General features: G+C 33.9%; 1 protein-coding gene across 1 annotated transcript; it reads right to left on the bottom strand.

The window, feature by feature from the left end:
* Nucleotides 1-13,050: 13,050 nt before the first annotated feature.
* LOC111886847 (GDSL esterase/lipase At1g29670) lies at nt 13,051-14,767 on the bottom strand. Its single transcript, XM_023883096.3, has 5 exons — nt 14,492-14,767; nt 14,181-14,305; nt 13,854-14,099; nt 13,488-13,728; nt 13,051-13,352 (listed from the first exon to the last, which is right to left on the bottom strand). The coding sequence occupies exons 1-5, from the start codon at nt 14,736-14,738 to the stop codon at nt 13,153-13,155; spliced, it is 1,059 nt and encodes a 352-aa protein (XP_023738864.1). The 5' UTR covers nt 14,739-14,767; the 3' UTR covers nt 13,051-13,152.
* Nucleotides 14,768-19,615: the final 4,848 nt, after the last annotated feature.

Below are 19,615 nucleotides of genomic sequence, written 5' to 3'. Positions count from 1 at the left end.
GACCATGGATCCTTCCTCTATTCTGCATTCGCCCGGATGGTTCTTTCCATAATTTCGACAAGCTGGCGACTGAAGAGAAAAAGATTGTGACCTGCCGCGGCCACGAAAAGCACTCTAAGATTGTACTTTCTTGCTAGGTTCAGATCGAACAGATTGAACTGGTGGAATACAAGAAGCAGGAGCAGTCCTTTCAGTACGTGGATGTTTCGGAACACTAAGAGTGGCACCACATAATTCTAAGTCATGCTCGCGCTGTTGAGCATATTCAACGGCTTTATCGAACGACAGAACATCCCGATTGGCTACAAAATCAAGGATTTCATGTCGTAGTCCTTCTAAGAATAACTGAATTTTCTCATCTTCAGTTGGAATATACTTTGCAGTAAATCGTGCTTTTTGATTGAACTGAGTTTTATACTCATTTACAGTCATTCCTCCTTGTTTAAGCTCGATGAATTCCTTCTCCAATCTCCTCCTCATATCCAGAGGACAATACTTCCCTATCAAATGAGTTTTGAACATCTCCCATGATATATTTTCCTGGTCATACTCGTTGAGGGCTTCATATGTTGCTTCCCACCAGACCAATGCTTCTCCGATGAGCATTGCAGAAGCATAGTTAGCTTTGTCTCCATTATCCACATGAGAGATACGAAACACCTTTTCTGTGTTCTGAATCCAAGTTAGAACAACTATGGGATTAAGGACACCAGAAAATTTTGTAGCACCGTTACTCTTAAAAGTCTTGAATGAGGGATGTATCGCCTTCTCTCCTGATGATTCTCCAGTGGCTTTCTCTTTGCCTTTATCATTATTCTTTTTATGTTCTTCGAGAGTCTGCCGAATAACACCAGTGAGTTTATCCATAAGTCGCACCTTACGAGGAGATACTGGAGTGTTCACTTCATCACGTTCAGGACCTCCACCCACTTCTGGTGTATGGCTACCTTCCTGCTCAGCCATTCTTCTGAAATATAGGAGTAACAAACTATATATTTTAGAATATTAGGACTTATATTTACCTAATAATTTTACTAAATATTTCCTATGGTTTGTATCCATATACTTACAATGATTCAGTTCATATATTGAACCTCCAATAGTTTAAGTCTAAATACCAATCCGTGGCATTTAGTTCGCTTAAACTACTGCTCTGATACCATGATTGAAAGACCCTAACTTTCATATTTAAAACTGTTGTTACTCCAAAACATGCTACATGCATATTCACAAATATATTATATTATACATTGATGATCTTATTACAAAGACTGGATACTTATCGACTAAGTTTAATTTATTACAAAACTACCTAGGATATTGTAATTTTATACATACTAAAACTTAAGTACAAAAGTACTATTACAAACTATTCTAAATCTTCCAACGCTATACTACCATAATGCTTATTTATCTCCTGCAAATGTTAAACATCGAGAGAGGTAAGCGGTGACGCTTAGTGAGTTCAATAATAGATACAATATAACGTTATGCCACACACACACACACACACACACATATATATATATATATATATATATATATATATACATTTTAGTATGGCTGAAGCAAAGAGGAACAAACTACAAGAAAAATACCCTTTAATGACGCGCAAACAATGACACTCGTAGATTTACGATACGCATTATTGTATGTCCATAAAAATAATGCCAGGTTTCCAAAAACTGAAGGATAGAGGTCACGCATTTTTGCGTGCCCTTAAATTAGTGCCTAAAAAAAATACTGAGGACACCTAACGAAAAAAGGGTGTCCTCTAAAGGTGTCGTTTTATATTTTTTAATGAAGGGGCGTGTTCTCCAATTTTTTTTAATATTCGGGAAATGAAATACCAAAAAATTAAACACCCCGCCATTTATCTCCTTCTCCTTCTACAATCCTCTACCAATGAACCCTAAAAAATGGGGGTATCTCTAACCTTCGCCTCTTCTCAGCCTCTTGTATCATCCGAGAGGAGCTTACAGTAGCAAAAAAAAAATGGCGAAATCATTGGTACTTCGCGGCACGATGAGGGCCAACACCGATTGGGTCACCGCCATCGCCACTCCAATCGACAACTCTAACATGATCAACACCTCTTCTCGTGACAAATTACTAAATCACAAATACGACCCCTTATTGGAGATGAGAAGCTTCAAGGCTATAAAGATTATGTCGTCGTCATACGCGAAAACTCCCAGGTCGATTATCCCTCATTTAGGCGCAGTGTCACTTAATTTTTAATAAATTCCTCACTTGGTTGTAATGGATTCTACACATCTAATTTGGGTTTTTATTTTTTATTCTACACATCCTTGCTTCCGGTCAGCCTAACTCCTTCGAAATATTTAGGGCTTGTTTCCCCTTTCCCTCTAGCCAAAAATTTCCCTTCCCTCCATGAAAGTTGAAATCGACAGCCAAAGAAATTTCCCATCCCTTCATTGAAAAATTCCTTTTCTAAAATTATAGTTTGATCGACTATATTCATGCTTCCCTCGCCTTCAACAAGAAGCAGGAATCCGCCGCTCACTGGCCGAACTTCAGGTTAGGGTCTCACCTTCAATAGTGTTCGCTGATACCCACAATACTTCAATTGATCTTCGGTTTTTACTAACCACGTAATTACAGGTCTCACCATCGATCTCTGGTCCAAGCCTACTAAATATTAAGTTGATTTCTTCTCCATCAGAATGATCTTCTTCCACATGTATGTATTATTTGTTCTATTTTCTTTGCTGCATTTTTTCTCTAATGGTTTGTCTACCCGTAAATTTGTTCCTTATTCTAAGGTCTAATTAAAAAATTTCTGATTGTGAGTACTGATTAAGAATTTGATAAGTTTGTGTTATACTAATTTCATGTCTTTTGCTACAGTTAATATTTTGTCTCTTGTTGTGAGCCTGATTAAAATGTTGATTACATTTATAGTTAAGTATATATTATGTGTGTTGGTAATGCTCTTTCTGGATATATGTTATTGTGCCTCTTGGACATGGAACTTGAACTATGAAACTCTTAAATAAGGTAGATGCTGTTGTGTCTTTGGTTGTATGTTAGTATGTCTATATGAATTATGTGGGTATTGGTTCCATTGTTATATGTTAACGTATCTAAAGTTGTTAACAAAATACAGGTCAAATTTTTGTTAATTGGGTGCAATGATAACAAGTGTCAATAAAGTATGATAAACTGTAGGCGTCGATATACAAAGTGCTATTAATTATTGTCTTTTTTGTTTTTAATTTGCATTATTTTTTCTGAGTTAAGAACTTTACATCTTGCATCAGTACTCGCCTTATAAAGCTTATCGGTCTGTTACTGTTTTGTTTGAGGTTTTAATAGTTGTTAATACTACAAAGTATGTTGAAGTTGTATTGATCAGGTTCTAGGTATGCTATACAAATGCGTGGTAATGTATATATGGATTTCAAGAACAAGGTACTTGACTGAAGTTGGAGAAGTCAATCATGAATTACCAACCGTTAGATCCATCTCCTTTACTACTTCTTTCTCCTCCACAGAGGGTGTTATATGTAATTTATCAACTACTTCATTCTCTTTGACAATTGACTCAGGCATTGTGTCATCTATTTCTGGTGGGGTCCGTTCGCGTGCTCGGATTCCTTGAGTACACCCGTTTATATACAATTCGGTTTCTTTGCTTCTCAAGATTATAGAAGGTAAATCCCTATTGCTGATTAAAGATTTCTTTGAAGGAAATAAAGAATTATAAAGTCTCTGACTTTTTGAATTGGGTTGTACTTCGGTAATGTTGGAACAGCCCCTACAACCTTTGAACAATAAGAAGAAAAGAAAACAGGTTCCCTGTTGTTACTGCAGTACACGAAAAGAAAATAAGAAGAAATAGATGGAGACTTTTGTTTATTCTGAACTCAACTTCACTTTATTAATCAAAAACAGCTGGCTATAAATAGCCTACAAACAACCAACGGGAATAAACAACCTAAGCCTAAAAACTAGCCATTACTCCTAAAGAAAAGCACCCTACAGTGACCAAGTATATCCACACGTTTTCTCTATATGTGAACTTGGTCAAAGCTATTTTATTCAAACATTAAACAAATAAACCATGAACTAACTATTTGACTCATACCCATTATTCAAATCAGCCCATTATGTCAAGATTACCCAACAGGTAACAGGGGGTTCAGGAATTGATGCATTGTCTACTTGTACATGATGCTTTACTTGTTTGCTTCTTGGGAACCTCTCAAGTTCTGCTTCAACTGCTCTCAACTCTTCCCTGAGGTCTTTTACAATGTCATCAGCTTCCTGAAGTTGTGCTTCTAGTTCTTCAATTTTCTTTTGTTGTGTGCATGATGCCACTGCAGCTTCATTAGCCCGCCAAAATTTTCAAATGGGTATTCATCATAAGTTTACTTGTGAAAGTTGTCAATGGGAGGCATAAAACTACAAAAGATGAAGCAAAAAGTTGTCAATGGGAGCCACAATTGTTCTAATGTGTATGGTATTCAGATTTATACCTCCATGCAATCTGCAACTCATTTGCCAGTCACGGTCAGTCTTTCTATTCATTACAAATTGGCAACAAAAAAAAACAGATACTTCATATCATTTTCAGTGGTATCACATTTTCTTCTTGTTAGCTAGGCCTAATGTAGATATTATTTTGTATTTGGATTATCCAGCCCTATGTATCTCAGCCTAGTCTTAGATTTTTTATTAACTTAGGCTAACCCATTGTATTATTTATATGTTATTCTATGAGACTACTAGGAAATTGAAAGATTAAAGCATGCATTAAAACTTCTTTCAGAGTCTGAAAAAAAATTAAGACTTTCAAGTGAAAGGTCAACATGGTTCACAGCAACCCTATTACAGTTAGGCTCAGTCCCCTCAGCGAACCCCACTCCTTTCGGAAGCAGTAGAACAGGTTCATATACTAGCATGCTTGTCTGCATATAAATAGGATACATATATCATTACACCCTTCAAGGTTGTTCAAAGCTTTCATCAGGTATATATTTCTTTGATTGGCACCATCTAATTAAGAAAGTAACATGCCAAGTAAAATACATAACACTAGATTCAGTAAAAGTTTATGTTGTGCTAGACCCCCATTCCATTAAAGTTCACATATGCAAGGAAGGCCAAAATGGGAAAGGGTATTTTAGGCATTTTCTATCAAAAGTTGTAATTGTAGGCTTTTTAGTACCTGGAAGCGCATGATTATTCTCAAATCTCAATTTGCTTGTTCTTTATCATTTTTCTTACCCTAGCATGATTTTCAATGGAATCTTTCCCTGTTACTCCATTTGAGTGTTGTTCTTCATGGTTCTAAGTGAGTTATTGGCTCATCTGTTACTTCTTTTGATTGTTATTTTCATAGCATGTTGTCACTTGAATCAAACTTTTCCATTTTCAACTAGGGAAAAAGCTAAAAAAAATAATAACCTGCTTTATGAGATCAAAAATAGTAACCCATTAATTGGAAACTTTTAGTTGGAGTTATAAGTACCATGCATTGTGATTAATAATTATAAATCTCTTGTATTTCCTAAAATTTAGTACAACCTACATATATATGACATTTCAAATGTTTTTGTTTGACATTTATATGCCTCTGGGCGAGTTCACATGGTGCAACCTCGTACCCTGCTACTGAAGTAGACGCGATGCATTGATATTACCCTTCCAACTCCTCTAGTTTAGAAAAGTAACCTCAATCGATCATGTGTTCCATTAACAATGGTGGTGGTGGTGGCGGAGGTGGGAACCACATTATTGATGCTCATGGAGCACTCTGGTAAGTATACTCAGTTTTGTATTTGCAGAGAGAGAACCCGGAGATGTCAAAACTACTTCATAAAGCAATTCGTGAAAAGCGTGAGAGTACATATTCAGTTTACCAAACAGACCTGTCAATGTAACTATAAATATATTAAATAATAAATGATAATATATATATATATATATATATATATATATATATATATACATATCTGTTTGTAAGAATGTAAATATGAAGGACAACATATAGCTGATAGCTGTGATTCCAATTTGTGACCCCAGGTGATTTGGGATCTTTTCGAATTTAAAAGTGAACGATCTCTGATTCCAGTTGAAAAGGTGGAATCCGCTGCTTCAATCATTGAGCGTTTCTGTACAGGTGGCATGTCTCTCGGGGCTATATCCCGTGAAGCCCATGAAGCAATCGCCATTGCAATGAACCGAATATGAAGAATGGAGCTCAACATTTGCTAAAGCAAAGGCCACAATCGAGCCTGGAAGAGAGGATGTACATTGCTACTTCTCTTAAATTAAATTTTTTTGACTAATTTACCCTTGAATTCTGGTTGTTGTTTTCACTTTGAATTTTACTTGACACCAATGACTAATTGTCAATACAGTTCTTCCAATTCGTTAACCCACTTCATATTTCACTTTCCACCCAATATGTATAGATTAATTCTTTTTCTTTTATTTTGTTTATTGAATTTGGCTACTTTTGTAATTTAAAATTAACCTCACGAAATGAATTGCAGGTGTTTGCAACTCCTGAAGTTCAAATGGGATTCCATCTAGATGCATGGGCTTCATTTTATCTTTCTCATCTCCCTGGTTATTTAGGTTGCAATCCAACTCTTAATTCATTATTTTTTATTTTCATCATTTCCAAGAATAAAATATTCTTAACCCTTCGGAATTTTAAATCCTAATTCTGTTTTTCTTGTGTTTTTGTAGGTGAATTCTTGGATTTGACTGGAGAAAAGCTTAATGGAGCTGAACTTGTTGCATGTGGCATTGCTACACATTATTCACTAAGTGGGGTATGTAGTTTCAACCGATGATTTTTTTACATTTGTTGGGAGAACTGAAAAAGAATATATGATGATTTGAAATTTATTTATTGTTACTTACAGAAACTTGCATGGATTGAAGAACGCCTTGGTCAACTCATGACAGATGACCCTTCTGTCATATCGGGTTCTCTTGCTCAATATGGTGATCTTGTTTATGTAGATAAAACCAGTGTTCTTCACAACCCTTTTGTTTTTTTGTTAAATGTTAATCGTTACTGAAAGGAAAAAAATCCAAATTTGTTTTAGTTTTGATTTATTTGATGTTTCGTGTCTTGCAGGTTCATGGTGGGAAAGGGGAAAACAAACATAGACAAATTCACTTGGGTGGTTATTCCTTTAAAAAAATTACAACTTTTAGTTATCAAAATAAGATTAATATTAGTATAATACAAATTTGATTAAAATCAGTTTTAATTTGATGTGAAATAGGTTGCTTTGGCAAAGCAGAGAGTTGATGAGTACATATATACTCAGATGATGTAGAAAACTTGTGTAAGTTTCTTGATTTGTAACATCTTGTATTCAAAGTAGAATGCCCTAATAAGAATTAATTTTTAAAGTAGAATGAAAATGACAAGTGATTTTGTGTTCTGTTTACAGGGTTCATGATAAAAGCGAATAGCTCTGGAGTTAGAAGAGGAAAAGAAAGCTCAAGCTGAAAGAGATAAGATGCTGCAAATGCAAGTGTTGCATTCTTCATTCTAATTGTTAGTATGAAACACGGAGTAGATTAGATGAATGCAAATTTATATATTGTAAGAAATAAAATTATATGACATTAAATTTTATGCAATAGATTGTATTTTTGTATATGGTATTTTATTTCTATTATGAGACATTAAATAAAAATTTAATTTGAAAATTAGTAAATCTAAAAATAATGTTTTTTTAAACATTTAAAATTATGATACGCAAAAATGTGTGTCATCTTCATTTATGACATCGCCTTTCTTGACAGGGGCTTTCTTGATACGCATTGCGTGTCATTAACACACGCGTCGTAAGGTTACGACACGCGAATGCATGTCGTCTTCCTTTATGACAGGGTCTTCCTTGATACGCATTGCGTGTCGTAAACGTGCGTCGCAATTGCACGTCGTAATGAGCGTCATGAACGCGCGTCGTCTATAGATGACGCGCAAAAGCGCGTCGTCTCTCTTTATGACAGGGCCTTCCTTGACGCGCATTTGCGCATCGTCTGAGCCTTTTATGACGCGCAATGAGCGTCGTAAAAGGCTGTTTTTCTAGTAGTTCGAAGGAACAAGAAAAGTATATGTGAATCAGGCGACAAGCTTTCCATATCAATAAATGAGACATTACAATTTCAATACTTTATATACATCAATAAAACTTCAGCCCAAGTGGCACAGAAAGTACTCAAGAATATCATTTTGCTAGAATATTTAGGCTTTCAGCCTTATCTTAGCATACTGCCGAAGCCAAAGTGACGTCTATGTCATACACTTCATGGTCAACGGTACATACCAATATCCAAGTGATGCCTATGTCATACACTTCGTGGTCAGAGGTATAGGTTTGCTATCAAAATAGCAAAAATAATAACACGAGACGATAACATGGAAAAATACATAGCATATATAACACATAACATACAATTGCTCCTATATATTGAACTCACATTAAAATAACCGAGGTTAAAATATTAATTTGGGCAGCACTTCGGCTCTAAATATGATTTTCGGCGACGAAACCGGGGTGGTTTTTCTTTGAAAACTGGCCTTATTCAGATAGAGTTTCAGCTTGAAAATATGATTTTCTTGGGAACTTCGGAGTGTCGGAACTTGCTTCGGGTGTCGGGAATGATACCGTGGCTTCGGAGGGTTAAAAGTGGGCTAAAAGGATGAAAGGGGGGGGGGGGTGTAAAAGAGCAATATTTGTAAACTAAAACCGGAGACCTTCGCATCCTTTATATAGGGTGTGAAGCACCTTACTACGTGGGGCGTAATTCCTCGGTACGCTAGGCATACGCGAGGTGTCGCAAGATCGGTTCCCGGTTCGGACGTGGCATGCAAGCGAAGCTCGGAGACGTGGCTGATTCTGGATCGCACACATGCGAGGTACGCTGGGCATACTCTTCGGATAATATCTCTATTTTTCATTGATTTTTATTTAATAGCTAAAAAAATTCATATATTTTGCGTACGAGCTCCATTTTTGACGTTCTTTATATGCACGCGTAGGTGAGAATATACTTTACAAGTTTCGTTTAGATTCCGTCGGCTAATTTTGAATTCATTTTAAAATTATATTTTTAACGGGCCGGGACAGGAAAAGTCCGTTAAAAATTCATAACTTTTTCATCTGATGTCCATTTTCGTCAGTCTTTTTACCGTTGTACAAGTAATGACGAGACCTTCGATTCTCTTTTAGGTTGTTTCGGCTAAATATCGTTCGATCTTTATTTCGAGTTTTTAGTTGTCTACTGCTAATCCGAAATTTAGAAAAATCATAACATCGTCATACGAAGTCAGATTCAAACGGTCTTTATATGAAAGTTGATTACTTTTACGAGTTCTACAAAATCCATTTAGATCACTAAGCTAAAAAGTAGTTTATCGGAAACTCACCTTTTACGCGACATAGTGTTTGTCGGTTTTATTGCGGATATTCAAATGGTCATAACTTCTTCATTATAACTCGTATTTCGACAAGGTTTTCGCCTAAACTTTTCTAACGAGATTCTTTAAAACTTTAAATAATAAAATTTTACTTATTTCAAATTTTATATTTTCGCTAAATTTCAATATTTACCTTTTGATTGGAATCTCATAACACTTCCAATATTTTCCGAGTGATTCTAAACATAGTTTTACTTTATTTCTAGTAAAAACCATCTGTTCGAACTCAATACTCAATATAACATAGTATTTTATAATATTATTTATTACACAAATATGATTTCAAAACGTGTATGTTACATCCTTCATATTATTATTAGAGTAAATTACACGAATGGTCCCTATGGTTTAGGGTAATTTACGCATTTGGTCCCTAATTTATTTTTTTAACTCGGAAGGTCCCTACTATTTGTTTTTGTTACGCGCTTGGTCCCTACTATTTGTTTTCGTTACACGTTTGGTCCCTGTCTTACCTAAAAAGACTATTACTTAAATAGAGAAAAATGTTGCGATACGTAAGGTAAAGTGAAGGGTGTGAGATGGAGGGTGTGTTTATTTAAATAAATTAAAAAATTAAGGGCAAAATATTCTTTTTAGGTAATACAGGGACCAAGTACGTAACAAAAACAAACAGTAGGGACCTTCCGAGTTAAAAAAATAAGTTAGGGACCAAACTTGCAAATTACCGTAAACCATAGGGACCATTCGTGTAATTTACTCTTATTATTATTCATATATTTTTTCTCTTTATAGGAAGGGGACACACTTAAGTAGAGGAAGAGGTTCGATAAAGGAAGGTACAACCATAATAGTGATGGACTATGCAGAATAGAAAAAAACAAACAAACATATAAATATACACAGGCAGAGGAAGCACAAAAACATATTCTAACAAGGATCACAAATTCATAACTAGCATAAAATGAATATTAAGAAGACATGCCCTTTTAGTCCTTTGAAACTTTCTGAATCTGTTGTATAGATGTAGAAAACCCAAATCAGAGTTCTTCTCTTGTGATCATACCCAAGAGAAAGACCTTGCAAAAACCTTGAAAAAAATCTCCTTTGCTTTTGCTCCAACTTGAACAACCAAATCCTAAATCACTTAGGGTTTTTCAGCCTCATGCTTGTGCTACAAAAAACTGAGTGGGAGAGGTAGAGAGAGGGGAAAACCAAGAATAGGAAGAGAGGCTTAGATGGGTTGGTTTTCTACGTTTATTATAGAGGTGCGATTAGGTTTCCTTATTGGATAATTACTTGGTCACTAAGTAATTATCCCATAAGATTTGAATTTCAAATTTAAAATTTAAAACCTTAACATCTTTAAGTTTTCATTAATTTATTAATGTCTAATAAATTAACAAATTAGATTTTTATCACCACTCTTTTGTCAAATAGTGCTTAGATCTTTTCTTGTGTGTAACTCAAAATAACTCTAGTATTAATAGTAATATTAACAAATAGCACCAACAGTTATAAGTCCATTTCAAGACATGCGACACGAAGTATTTGATACGACGAGCATCGTATCAGGGAGGGAAGTAAAAGTACTTGAAAATGTAATAGTTTTATTATTATTATTTTAACTCAAGCTTTATTAATTATATTGTGTAGTTTATATCGAGAGCTAAATTAGGCCATGAACATTTATTAAGTAGGTGTTTCTTCAAAAACACCTTACTAAGGCTTCGAAGTTGAAGTATTGGGCTGGAGATAATGTAGATTTACAAATTTTTATAGCTAAAGTGAAGAATGCATATGTAAGTTATCTTTATCATCTTAGATATTAACGTTCATATATCTTTTCACAATAGCAGTCTTATTTAGGTAAATTGTAGGATGAATATGAGAGAGCCATGTTTAGGTAAATTGTAGGATGAATATGAGAGAGCCATGTTTCAGTTCATCATCAAGGAGATGATATTGATTTTTAGATGCAAACTCGGACATAGATACAAGGAGAGAGAATGATTACTTGTGGCTATTTATGATCCAAAATATCCAGTTTGTGGTGATGGGGAGACCATCTTTTAGGTTTTCCACTTCTGAGTTCGTGGTGATTTGGAGACCATCTTTTAGGTTTTCCTCTTCTGAGAACTTACAGTCGCAAGAAGAGTGATAGTAATTTAATAAATGCATTGTGTTTTAATAGAGATAAAATAAATACTATTTTTTCCTTGATTTTTTTAATTTATTTAAATAAACACACCCCTACCTCACCCCTTCACCTTACCTTACATAACCTACAATTTTTTTCTATTTAAATAATAGTATTTTTAGGTAAGACATGGACCAAACATGTAACAAAAACAAACAGTAGGAACCAAGCGTGTAACAAAAGCAAACAGTAGGGACCTTCCGAGTTAAAAAAATAAGTTAGGGACCAAGCGTGCAAATTACCCCAAAGCATAGGGACCTTTTGTGTAATTTACTCAAAACAATATGTTGCTATTATAGATAAAAAATAAAGTACAATGTTATTTTGGATAAAAAAAATTAAACTGCATTTGCTATTTATGTATATAAAAAGTATGTTGTTTGTTTACTAATTAGAAATGTTAGTTGCTTTTATGAATTCTAAATACAGTACAACACTATTAATGAATAAAATATAAAGATTGATGTTATAATGGATAGTAAAAGGATTGTCTATATTGGTATAAAAAATAGTATGTTTTTATTATGGATAAAAAAATTATATGTTGCTATTAGGTATATAAAAACGAAAATACATTGCTATTATGGATATAAAAGTAAAGTACATTGTTATTATGGATACAAAAAATAAAGTAGATTGCTATTATGTTTTACAAATAAAATATATTGTTTATTTAGTAATAATATATTTTTTTTGGCTAAACAAATTTGTTTATGTAGAAGAGATGTGTACACAAATCCATTTCTTGCATAGGAAAAGAGAAGAGATGTAAAGAAGAAAAATATGACCTGAAGAGTAGAGATGATAGAATTCATGACACAATTTCATAACCATCTAGACATCCACCAAACGACTCTTAGTTTGTTGCACTTATCATATGGTTTACTATATTTGTGGTTTAATTGTGGTTTAGACAAAAATCTTAAGAGTTGTGTTGTATTGGATAATTTTATTTTTATGGTTAAATTTGGAAAATGTTACGATTTGTGCTTGAACTTGGAAAACAAGATTTGATTGTTGAATTTGATTTTAATACTTCGTTTTTGGCATGAAAAATCTGTTCCTTTCGGGTTTTTTTATGTTTTTCTCAAATTCTGCCTTGTTTTCCGACAGAATACATATGAAAAAACTTGTCGCTACAAAAATGTATATTGAAATTCCTCACAAACTTTTTGTCGGATATGCATTAGAATAGTGTCGCAAATGAGAAAATTGTTTTCCATCAGAAATTGCCGACAAAATAATATGTTGGAAATGTGTCGGTCATTTCATCGTAAATATGTAGGAAATAGTTTCCCACACCCTTTTGTTACCATGGATTTGATTTTTCCGGAAATGATACCATCAATCGGAAATTCAGGTTTTTTTTTTTTTCTAATAGTGAAATGATTTAAAATCTAAACAAAACACATAATACAATGTTCTTATTCTTATTCTTATTAGCATTTCTTATTTGATTTGCATACAAAGAATTGCAAACCACTGTCTTATGCAATCATGTTCTCAATGCTAATTAAAGTTGAACCAAACTACTAATATCATACGGAGACGCATCCATGGGAGAAGGTGCATTGTATGATCTTGATGCAATGCCCATGTTTGTAATTTCTGTGGGATGAAGACCATCATAAAAAATAGTTAAATTACGATCGGGGCAAGGAATTGAGTTTGGAATACACTGTCCATCTTCCCGTACTTGACAACAAGGACCAACTGCAAATTCAGAACAATTTATGCGATTAATTACATACGAAATAATTTGAAACTCAGTAGAAAAAAAAATGATATTGTAATTAATCAACATGAATGATACACCATAAATTGGAATGGTTGGTAGTCGTGTTTTACCTTGTTGTGATGCTGAAGGGCTAATTGTTACGTTGATGAAAGTGAATCTTGCGTCTGGGAAATTACTATTCAGCTCATCAACAAGAGGCTTAAGCTTAGCATTATATACACTACTCGCATTATTGATCGAATCCACACATGGTTTTCCACCAGTGCCAAACCTTGCTATCTCAGTTGGGGTGCACCCAAGCGGACCCAACCCGAACACCGCAATCTTCCTAGCTCCCAATTTGTACAAAGCCTATCATATATTGAAACAAATGCAAATTTGATATTTTCAGTTCAATGAAAATTAACATGATTAGAAGAAGAAACCGATTAAATATCACAAAAACATTTCAAAACTGGATTAGTAATAATTTGTACCGTTAGTTGTTGAGAATATTGTCGCACGAGAGCAGTTGCATATTGATCAACCGTATATATGCGGCTTGTGGGGTAATTATTGGGCATTAGGTAGTTGTTGATGTAATCATCGCTTCCAATGATTGATACGTAAATGCATTTTTTAAGGTATTCTTGGGTAAATGTCTTGTTTCGTTGTAAGAGTGAAAGGCGAGCGATTATTGTTGCATGATTAAGAATTTGCTTATTGAAGGTGAAACGATCACCCTATCATCAAGTAACACAAGAAAAGTTGATTAACGTGTCTATTTAATGTAGATTAAAAGTAAAATAACCACTTGTGATTACCAAATGTCTTCCGGTTTCATCTCTTATACCAGCACCAGCACTACCGTAGTTTACGCCTATGTTGATCTCTTGGTTGCTTACGTTAGCAAAGGGTGGAATGAAGTTATCAAAACCTAGAAGTTGACCTAAAATCGAACATACAATTTCTTGATATTAATATTATTATCCTTTAATATTTACTTGAATAGTGTTAACAAGCAAGGTATTGCTCGCAAAAATATGAAGTTAAACTTCACATAATTTTAACAAGAATGTTTAACTATTTTAAAATATAAATTGTGAAGATAAATGAGAGAGTTGGAGAAAGAGACCAATGATGTCTGCGATGGTTCGACCATTTGTGAATCTACCAGTAACGCCTTGTGGGAAATCAATCCCGTAGGGTTGGTAGTTGGCTTTTGATACTGTTGGAAGTGCATTGTTATTTCCGTTGTCGACCAATGCGTCTCCAAATATGAAGTAACATGGGACTTGTGGTTGACTCACAACAAATGTTACAAGTTGTGTCATTGTGACAACTATGAGGACCGAAAACAGGAGGCTGAGTGGAGGAGTCATTTTTGTTGGAGTAGAAGAAAGGTATTAAGTGATGATAGATTTTGAATGAAAACTTGTATGCTATTTAAAGAAAAAAATAGGGGGGTGGGCTAGGGAAACTTTTTTTTTTCAACGGTTAGGAGTCAAGTGGACACAAGTTTGTTTCAAATATTAATTATGGTATTTTTCTTATATAATATAACTTCTACATAGAACCAAAAAAAAAAAAAACGTGATAGCCAAAGATTTAAAGAGTTTTTGAGAGGTAGTTTTGAAAATTTTATTTACCAAATAGATATGGTTAATTTCAAAAATATTTAGAGAATAGGTTTAGTTTCAAAATTTTATATTTTTCAGCTTTTATTCTATTTTTATTGTTTTCATTTATATTTTTTTGACATTTTTTAAACTTTTTGCTATTAATTTTTTTTGAACTTTTTTTTACAAATACCTTTTTTACCCTCCAATCACAAAATACACATAATTCACAGTTTTTTACAATATTATCTTAATAAGTGGATATTGTGAAATAAAAAGCAACATATACATATATATATATATATATATATATATATATATATATATATATATATATATATATATATATATATATATATATATATACCACTGCACACTTTAAAAAGATAATCGCATAAAAAAATATCCACTCTCTAAGTAAAAAGAAATTTAACAATCGTTCCAGTCATAATCTTCACTACTTAAAAAATGCAAAATCATAAATAAAAAAAGAAAAAAAAATTGGTAGATATAATGAAAGAAACATTGTGAAGCAGATCCATCTAAATTTGTTTTCAACATCAATCACATTCTTCACCCATTGTCAAACTAGTTTCTCTGTTTTTATGTCGATTCAATTTGACTAGACCCATAACTACAACAAAATTATATATTTTTAACATAAAACAAGAAAAAAACATAACAATATTGTAAATAGGAAATATAAGAGATCTATTTTTCATGTCTATATATCGTCTCATCACAAAACACATAGACAAATGTACTTATATGTTATTTTTAATATAATAAGACATAAGTTTCTAATTGAAATTCAAAAGATCGCCCTAAGTCATTTCATCAAACAGTTTATGTGTTTAACATAAATTAAGCTGGATTGGAATGTGAAGGAGAAATTATAATTAAACAAACGATTTCCACTTCACCAATTTAAGTTTCAATAAACGATTCTCTGTTGCTATTCAATCCTACTGAAACAAATCAGTGAAGAATGTGCAAATCAACGTGATGGAAATCTATAGACAAAAAAAATAAGGAATCAAATTGATGCTTACCATTCTGTCGATAACCACTCTGGATTGTTGACAGACGGCTTTAAGGATGATAAACGGTTCAACGGAGATGAACGCCGGAGATACAGCAGTGGAGGCCGGAGGGATTGCCGGAGGTAAGCAGTCGACTGAGGGTCGTCTCCTGTGGCCGGAGGTGAGCAGCGTAAATGAAGCGCCGGTGGTGAGCAGCATCGATTGAGAGTCTTCTCGTGTGGCCGGAGACGCCTATGTTTGGCCGGAGACGGAGTCGTTTGGAGGATTCACGATGTAGGCGCAATCCGACGAGTATGGCACCGATTTCCTTTACAAATTCACCACCTTTGGTAAATATGTTTGGTATACCTTTTTAGTATATTTTTTAAAAACACTGTTTTACTAAAAAAAAACTCAGATTTAATAGAATAAAATAATAGTCAATTACAGATTTTCGATTATACTAAAATCCTAAAAAAAATAAAAAATATATATTACAATAACAACTCTTTTTCTTATTTTTTTCATACAACATAAAGTTGAAATTAAATGTCAGTGTATAACATTTAGTGCATTTAAAGTCAGATTTATCACAAGACATTTATTTTATTTAAATTTAATCAATAATATAGCTTATTAAAGGATTATAAACATATAGTAAACGTAAAATTTCAGTTTCTCCAGTTTTCAATTTATCATTGAATGGCATCACATTTTGTCAAAACACTTAAAAAGGCTCACTATCATTTTCAAATTCCAATAAAATTCAATATAAACGGTTGTTTGTAAAATTCGAAGTAGAGATATATTCTACTTTTTAGCGAAAGTAATCATCATAAATATGTAGGAAACATCAATACAATTTCCTTAGATATATAAAATGTCGGAATCCAACATCGTATGAAAAAGTTATGTTTTTTTGATGTTTCGTGATTAAACCGAGACGGCTATGCGCGTCGTAAAATACTAATCATAGATAGATCACTTATTTGCAGAAGAAATCTAAAATAATCATAGTAATCGTAAACCCAAAGCGTGTATATAGAGAACGTCCAAATCCGACTTCGAATTAGGAAGTTCAGATTTTTAGAAAGTTCAGCACAACAGTATGCGACATAAAATCGATTGATTATCAGGAAAAACAATCTAAATGAGAGTCGAAGATCTCGTCGATATAATTTCACCAATATAAAGCAATCGAGAATGAAAGTCGCATGGATAACTTATGATTTTTATACGAATTTTAACAGTTTAAACATGTTAAAAATGTAGCTTTAAAAACAAGTGTTAACTAGTCGACGTAATCTAGTAGAGAACTAGTAGAGCAGACATGGTAGTATAATCTCTATGTGATTAAGTATGAACTGATAGAGTAGAAAGTTTAAATGTGTCTGTAAGTAAGGGCTCCCTGTATTGAATTGTTGTGATATTAGACTTAGTTAGGGGATGATGGTGGAACAGTTAAAGAGGTTGGGAGCCTATAGGCCTACATAGATTTAGTTAGGGGATGATGGTGGAACGATTTAAGAAGTCGGGAGACTATAGGCACGCATAGATTTAATTAGTGGATGATGGATGAACGATGAAGCAGGTCGGGAGCCTATAAAACCGTGTAATCTAAGATACACATTTTGTTGGCAGATCGTGAGTTATTGTTTTTATGCATGTATATCTATTATGGTATATGGTATTTTAGGAAACTCATTAAGCTTCATGGTTACCCAGTTAATTATAATATATTTCAGGTAATTCGATGACTAGTAAGAAGGTCAAGGTTCAAATACACACACACACACATTCGCAACATGTTTCTGGATAATGTAATTACACTCTGATATATTTTAATAAATAAAAATGAAAATTGTGCCTTGAAAATCGGGACGTTACAATTTGATATCAGAGCCCTGGTTTAAGCGAACTGGATGAACACTCGTCTAATTCCAGACTCAAATTAAGGATCTGAGTAATATATAAATCTTTTCATAAAAAGAATAATATAAAAAGGAAAGAATGTTATGCGTACAATCAGCCAAAGTTCAGAAGGCAAATTTATTCAAAAAATATCCATATTTGCTATGTATACTGATATATCAAAATGTTAAAAATGCATGCTAGTATGTAGGCTAGGAATCTTTTCAAGAATAGCCTGTTAGAATTGTCTGATACTTAAGATGCCTAATAGCCTAAGGATTTGCTTGTTATTTGCGCTCAAAATTAAATAGTTTTAGATTGCCTGATTTGGCGTTATTTCACAAATCTGTTCTGAGTCTAACCGTCGTAGTGTCAGATCTTTCATTCGACAGATTGCTTGATTTAGAGGCATGTAATCGTATTCGTCTGATAATTAGTTAATATTAGTAGAAGTTCTACCTTAGCCAATAGTGGAAATGAGTGGAAGGAATCCTATAACAATAGTCTAAGAAATTTAATATATGCTTGATAGGGCATATATTCGTAAGGAATCCTACCAAATAGCAGAGTATAGTGACTTAGAAACCTTAGAGCAATTCTTAGATCTAGTCTGGATAGGTGTGGAAGGTAGTATGGGCTCGTACTACCGAAAGCACATGATCCATACAGAAATCAAGAAAAGCCACAAAGTTGCAAAGGAATTGGAGAGGATTCAAATACCACTTTACAGTTAGTTTGATTCATGTTAACCTATTCTTGTTACGCCCCCAACATGGTGATGATAATGAGAGCAAGCGGGTCGTGTTCTGGATCTGAATGGTCAGGACCAAGCGAGACTGAGATACGCGATTGGATAGAGGTGGCGGTGTCAAAAAGTGTAAGATAGATAATTCTGGAAATGTTCGAAACTATTAAGACTTAACTGATAGCCTTATTTGATGAACAGTACGCTGTCATTTCCAGTACCGCTGCTGCCACAACCATTGTTGTTGTCGCTGCTACAACGTCATCTGAAGAGAAGGAGATGCCTTATCGAGAGTTCAACAACACCATACCCCCAAATTTTGATGGTGTTAGAGATCTAATTGTTTCCATGGGGTGGATCTCGGATGTGGAAGGATGTCTCTTCACTTGTGCTTGTCCGATGAAACTTTGTCACCAAGAACTATTCATCGATGGAGAAGAGTTTGGTGAGTTGGGAACAGTTCGTTGAGAAGTTCAAGTCAAAGTATGTTCCACCAGTAGAGAGGGAGCGACTCACTCCAGAATATATGTCACTCAGACAAACTACTAAATCGGTAACTGAGATCACCAAGATGTTCACCTAAAGGGCCCTATTTTTCCCAGTGTATGCTGAAGATTAGGAAGCAGCGGGTCAATTTAAGAGCGAAATTGTTTTATAAGTCTTAAACAATACTTTTCAACCACTATGTATAGGGGCCAGACATGAAACACCGGAGGGTAGGACCACATTGGCATTATAACACTTTTGAAATCCAACAACCCTATACGACCCTTCAAACCAGATTCCCCGTACCACGAGTAGTTAAAATATATTATAATAACACTTTGTATATTATATTTTATGATACATTTATTTTTTATAAGTTCATAATAACGATATTGAACTTAAACATAAGCTATACTTAAAGTAGGGTAAACATAACTCACTTACCGAGAGGTTTGGCTAGGAACCGAGCTCTACGG

The sequence above is a fragment of the Lactuca sativa genome, chromosome 4 (genome assembly GCF_002870075.4).
Source record: "Lactuca sativa cultivar Salinas chromosome 4, Lsat_Salinas_v11, whole genome shotgun sequence".
NCBI classification, from domain to species: domain Eukaryota; kingdom Viridiplantae; phylum Streptophyta; class Magnoliopsida; order Asterales; family Asteraceae; genus Lactuca; species Lactuca sativa.
This window is presented reverse-complemented; position numbering and strand designations above follow the sequence as displayed.

Bases quoted from the DNA above. Each gene is read 5' to 3' on its own strand.
- LOC111886847 (XM_023883096.3), bottom strand. From the start codon at position 14,738: ATGACTCCTCCACTCAGCCTCCTGTTTTCGGTCCTCATAGTTGTCACA. The intron at 13,729-13,853 runs GTACAAATTATT...AATATATGATAG, and splicing joins AATATTCTCAACAACTAACG to GCTTTGTACAAATTGGGAGC. The intron at 13,353-13,487 runs GTAAAACACGAC...CTGAATTTGCAG, and splicing joins CCCTTCAGCATCACAACAAG to TTGGTCCTTGTTGTCAAGTA.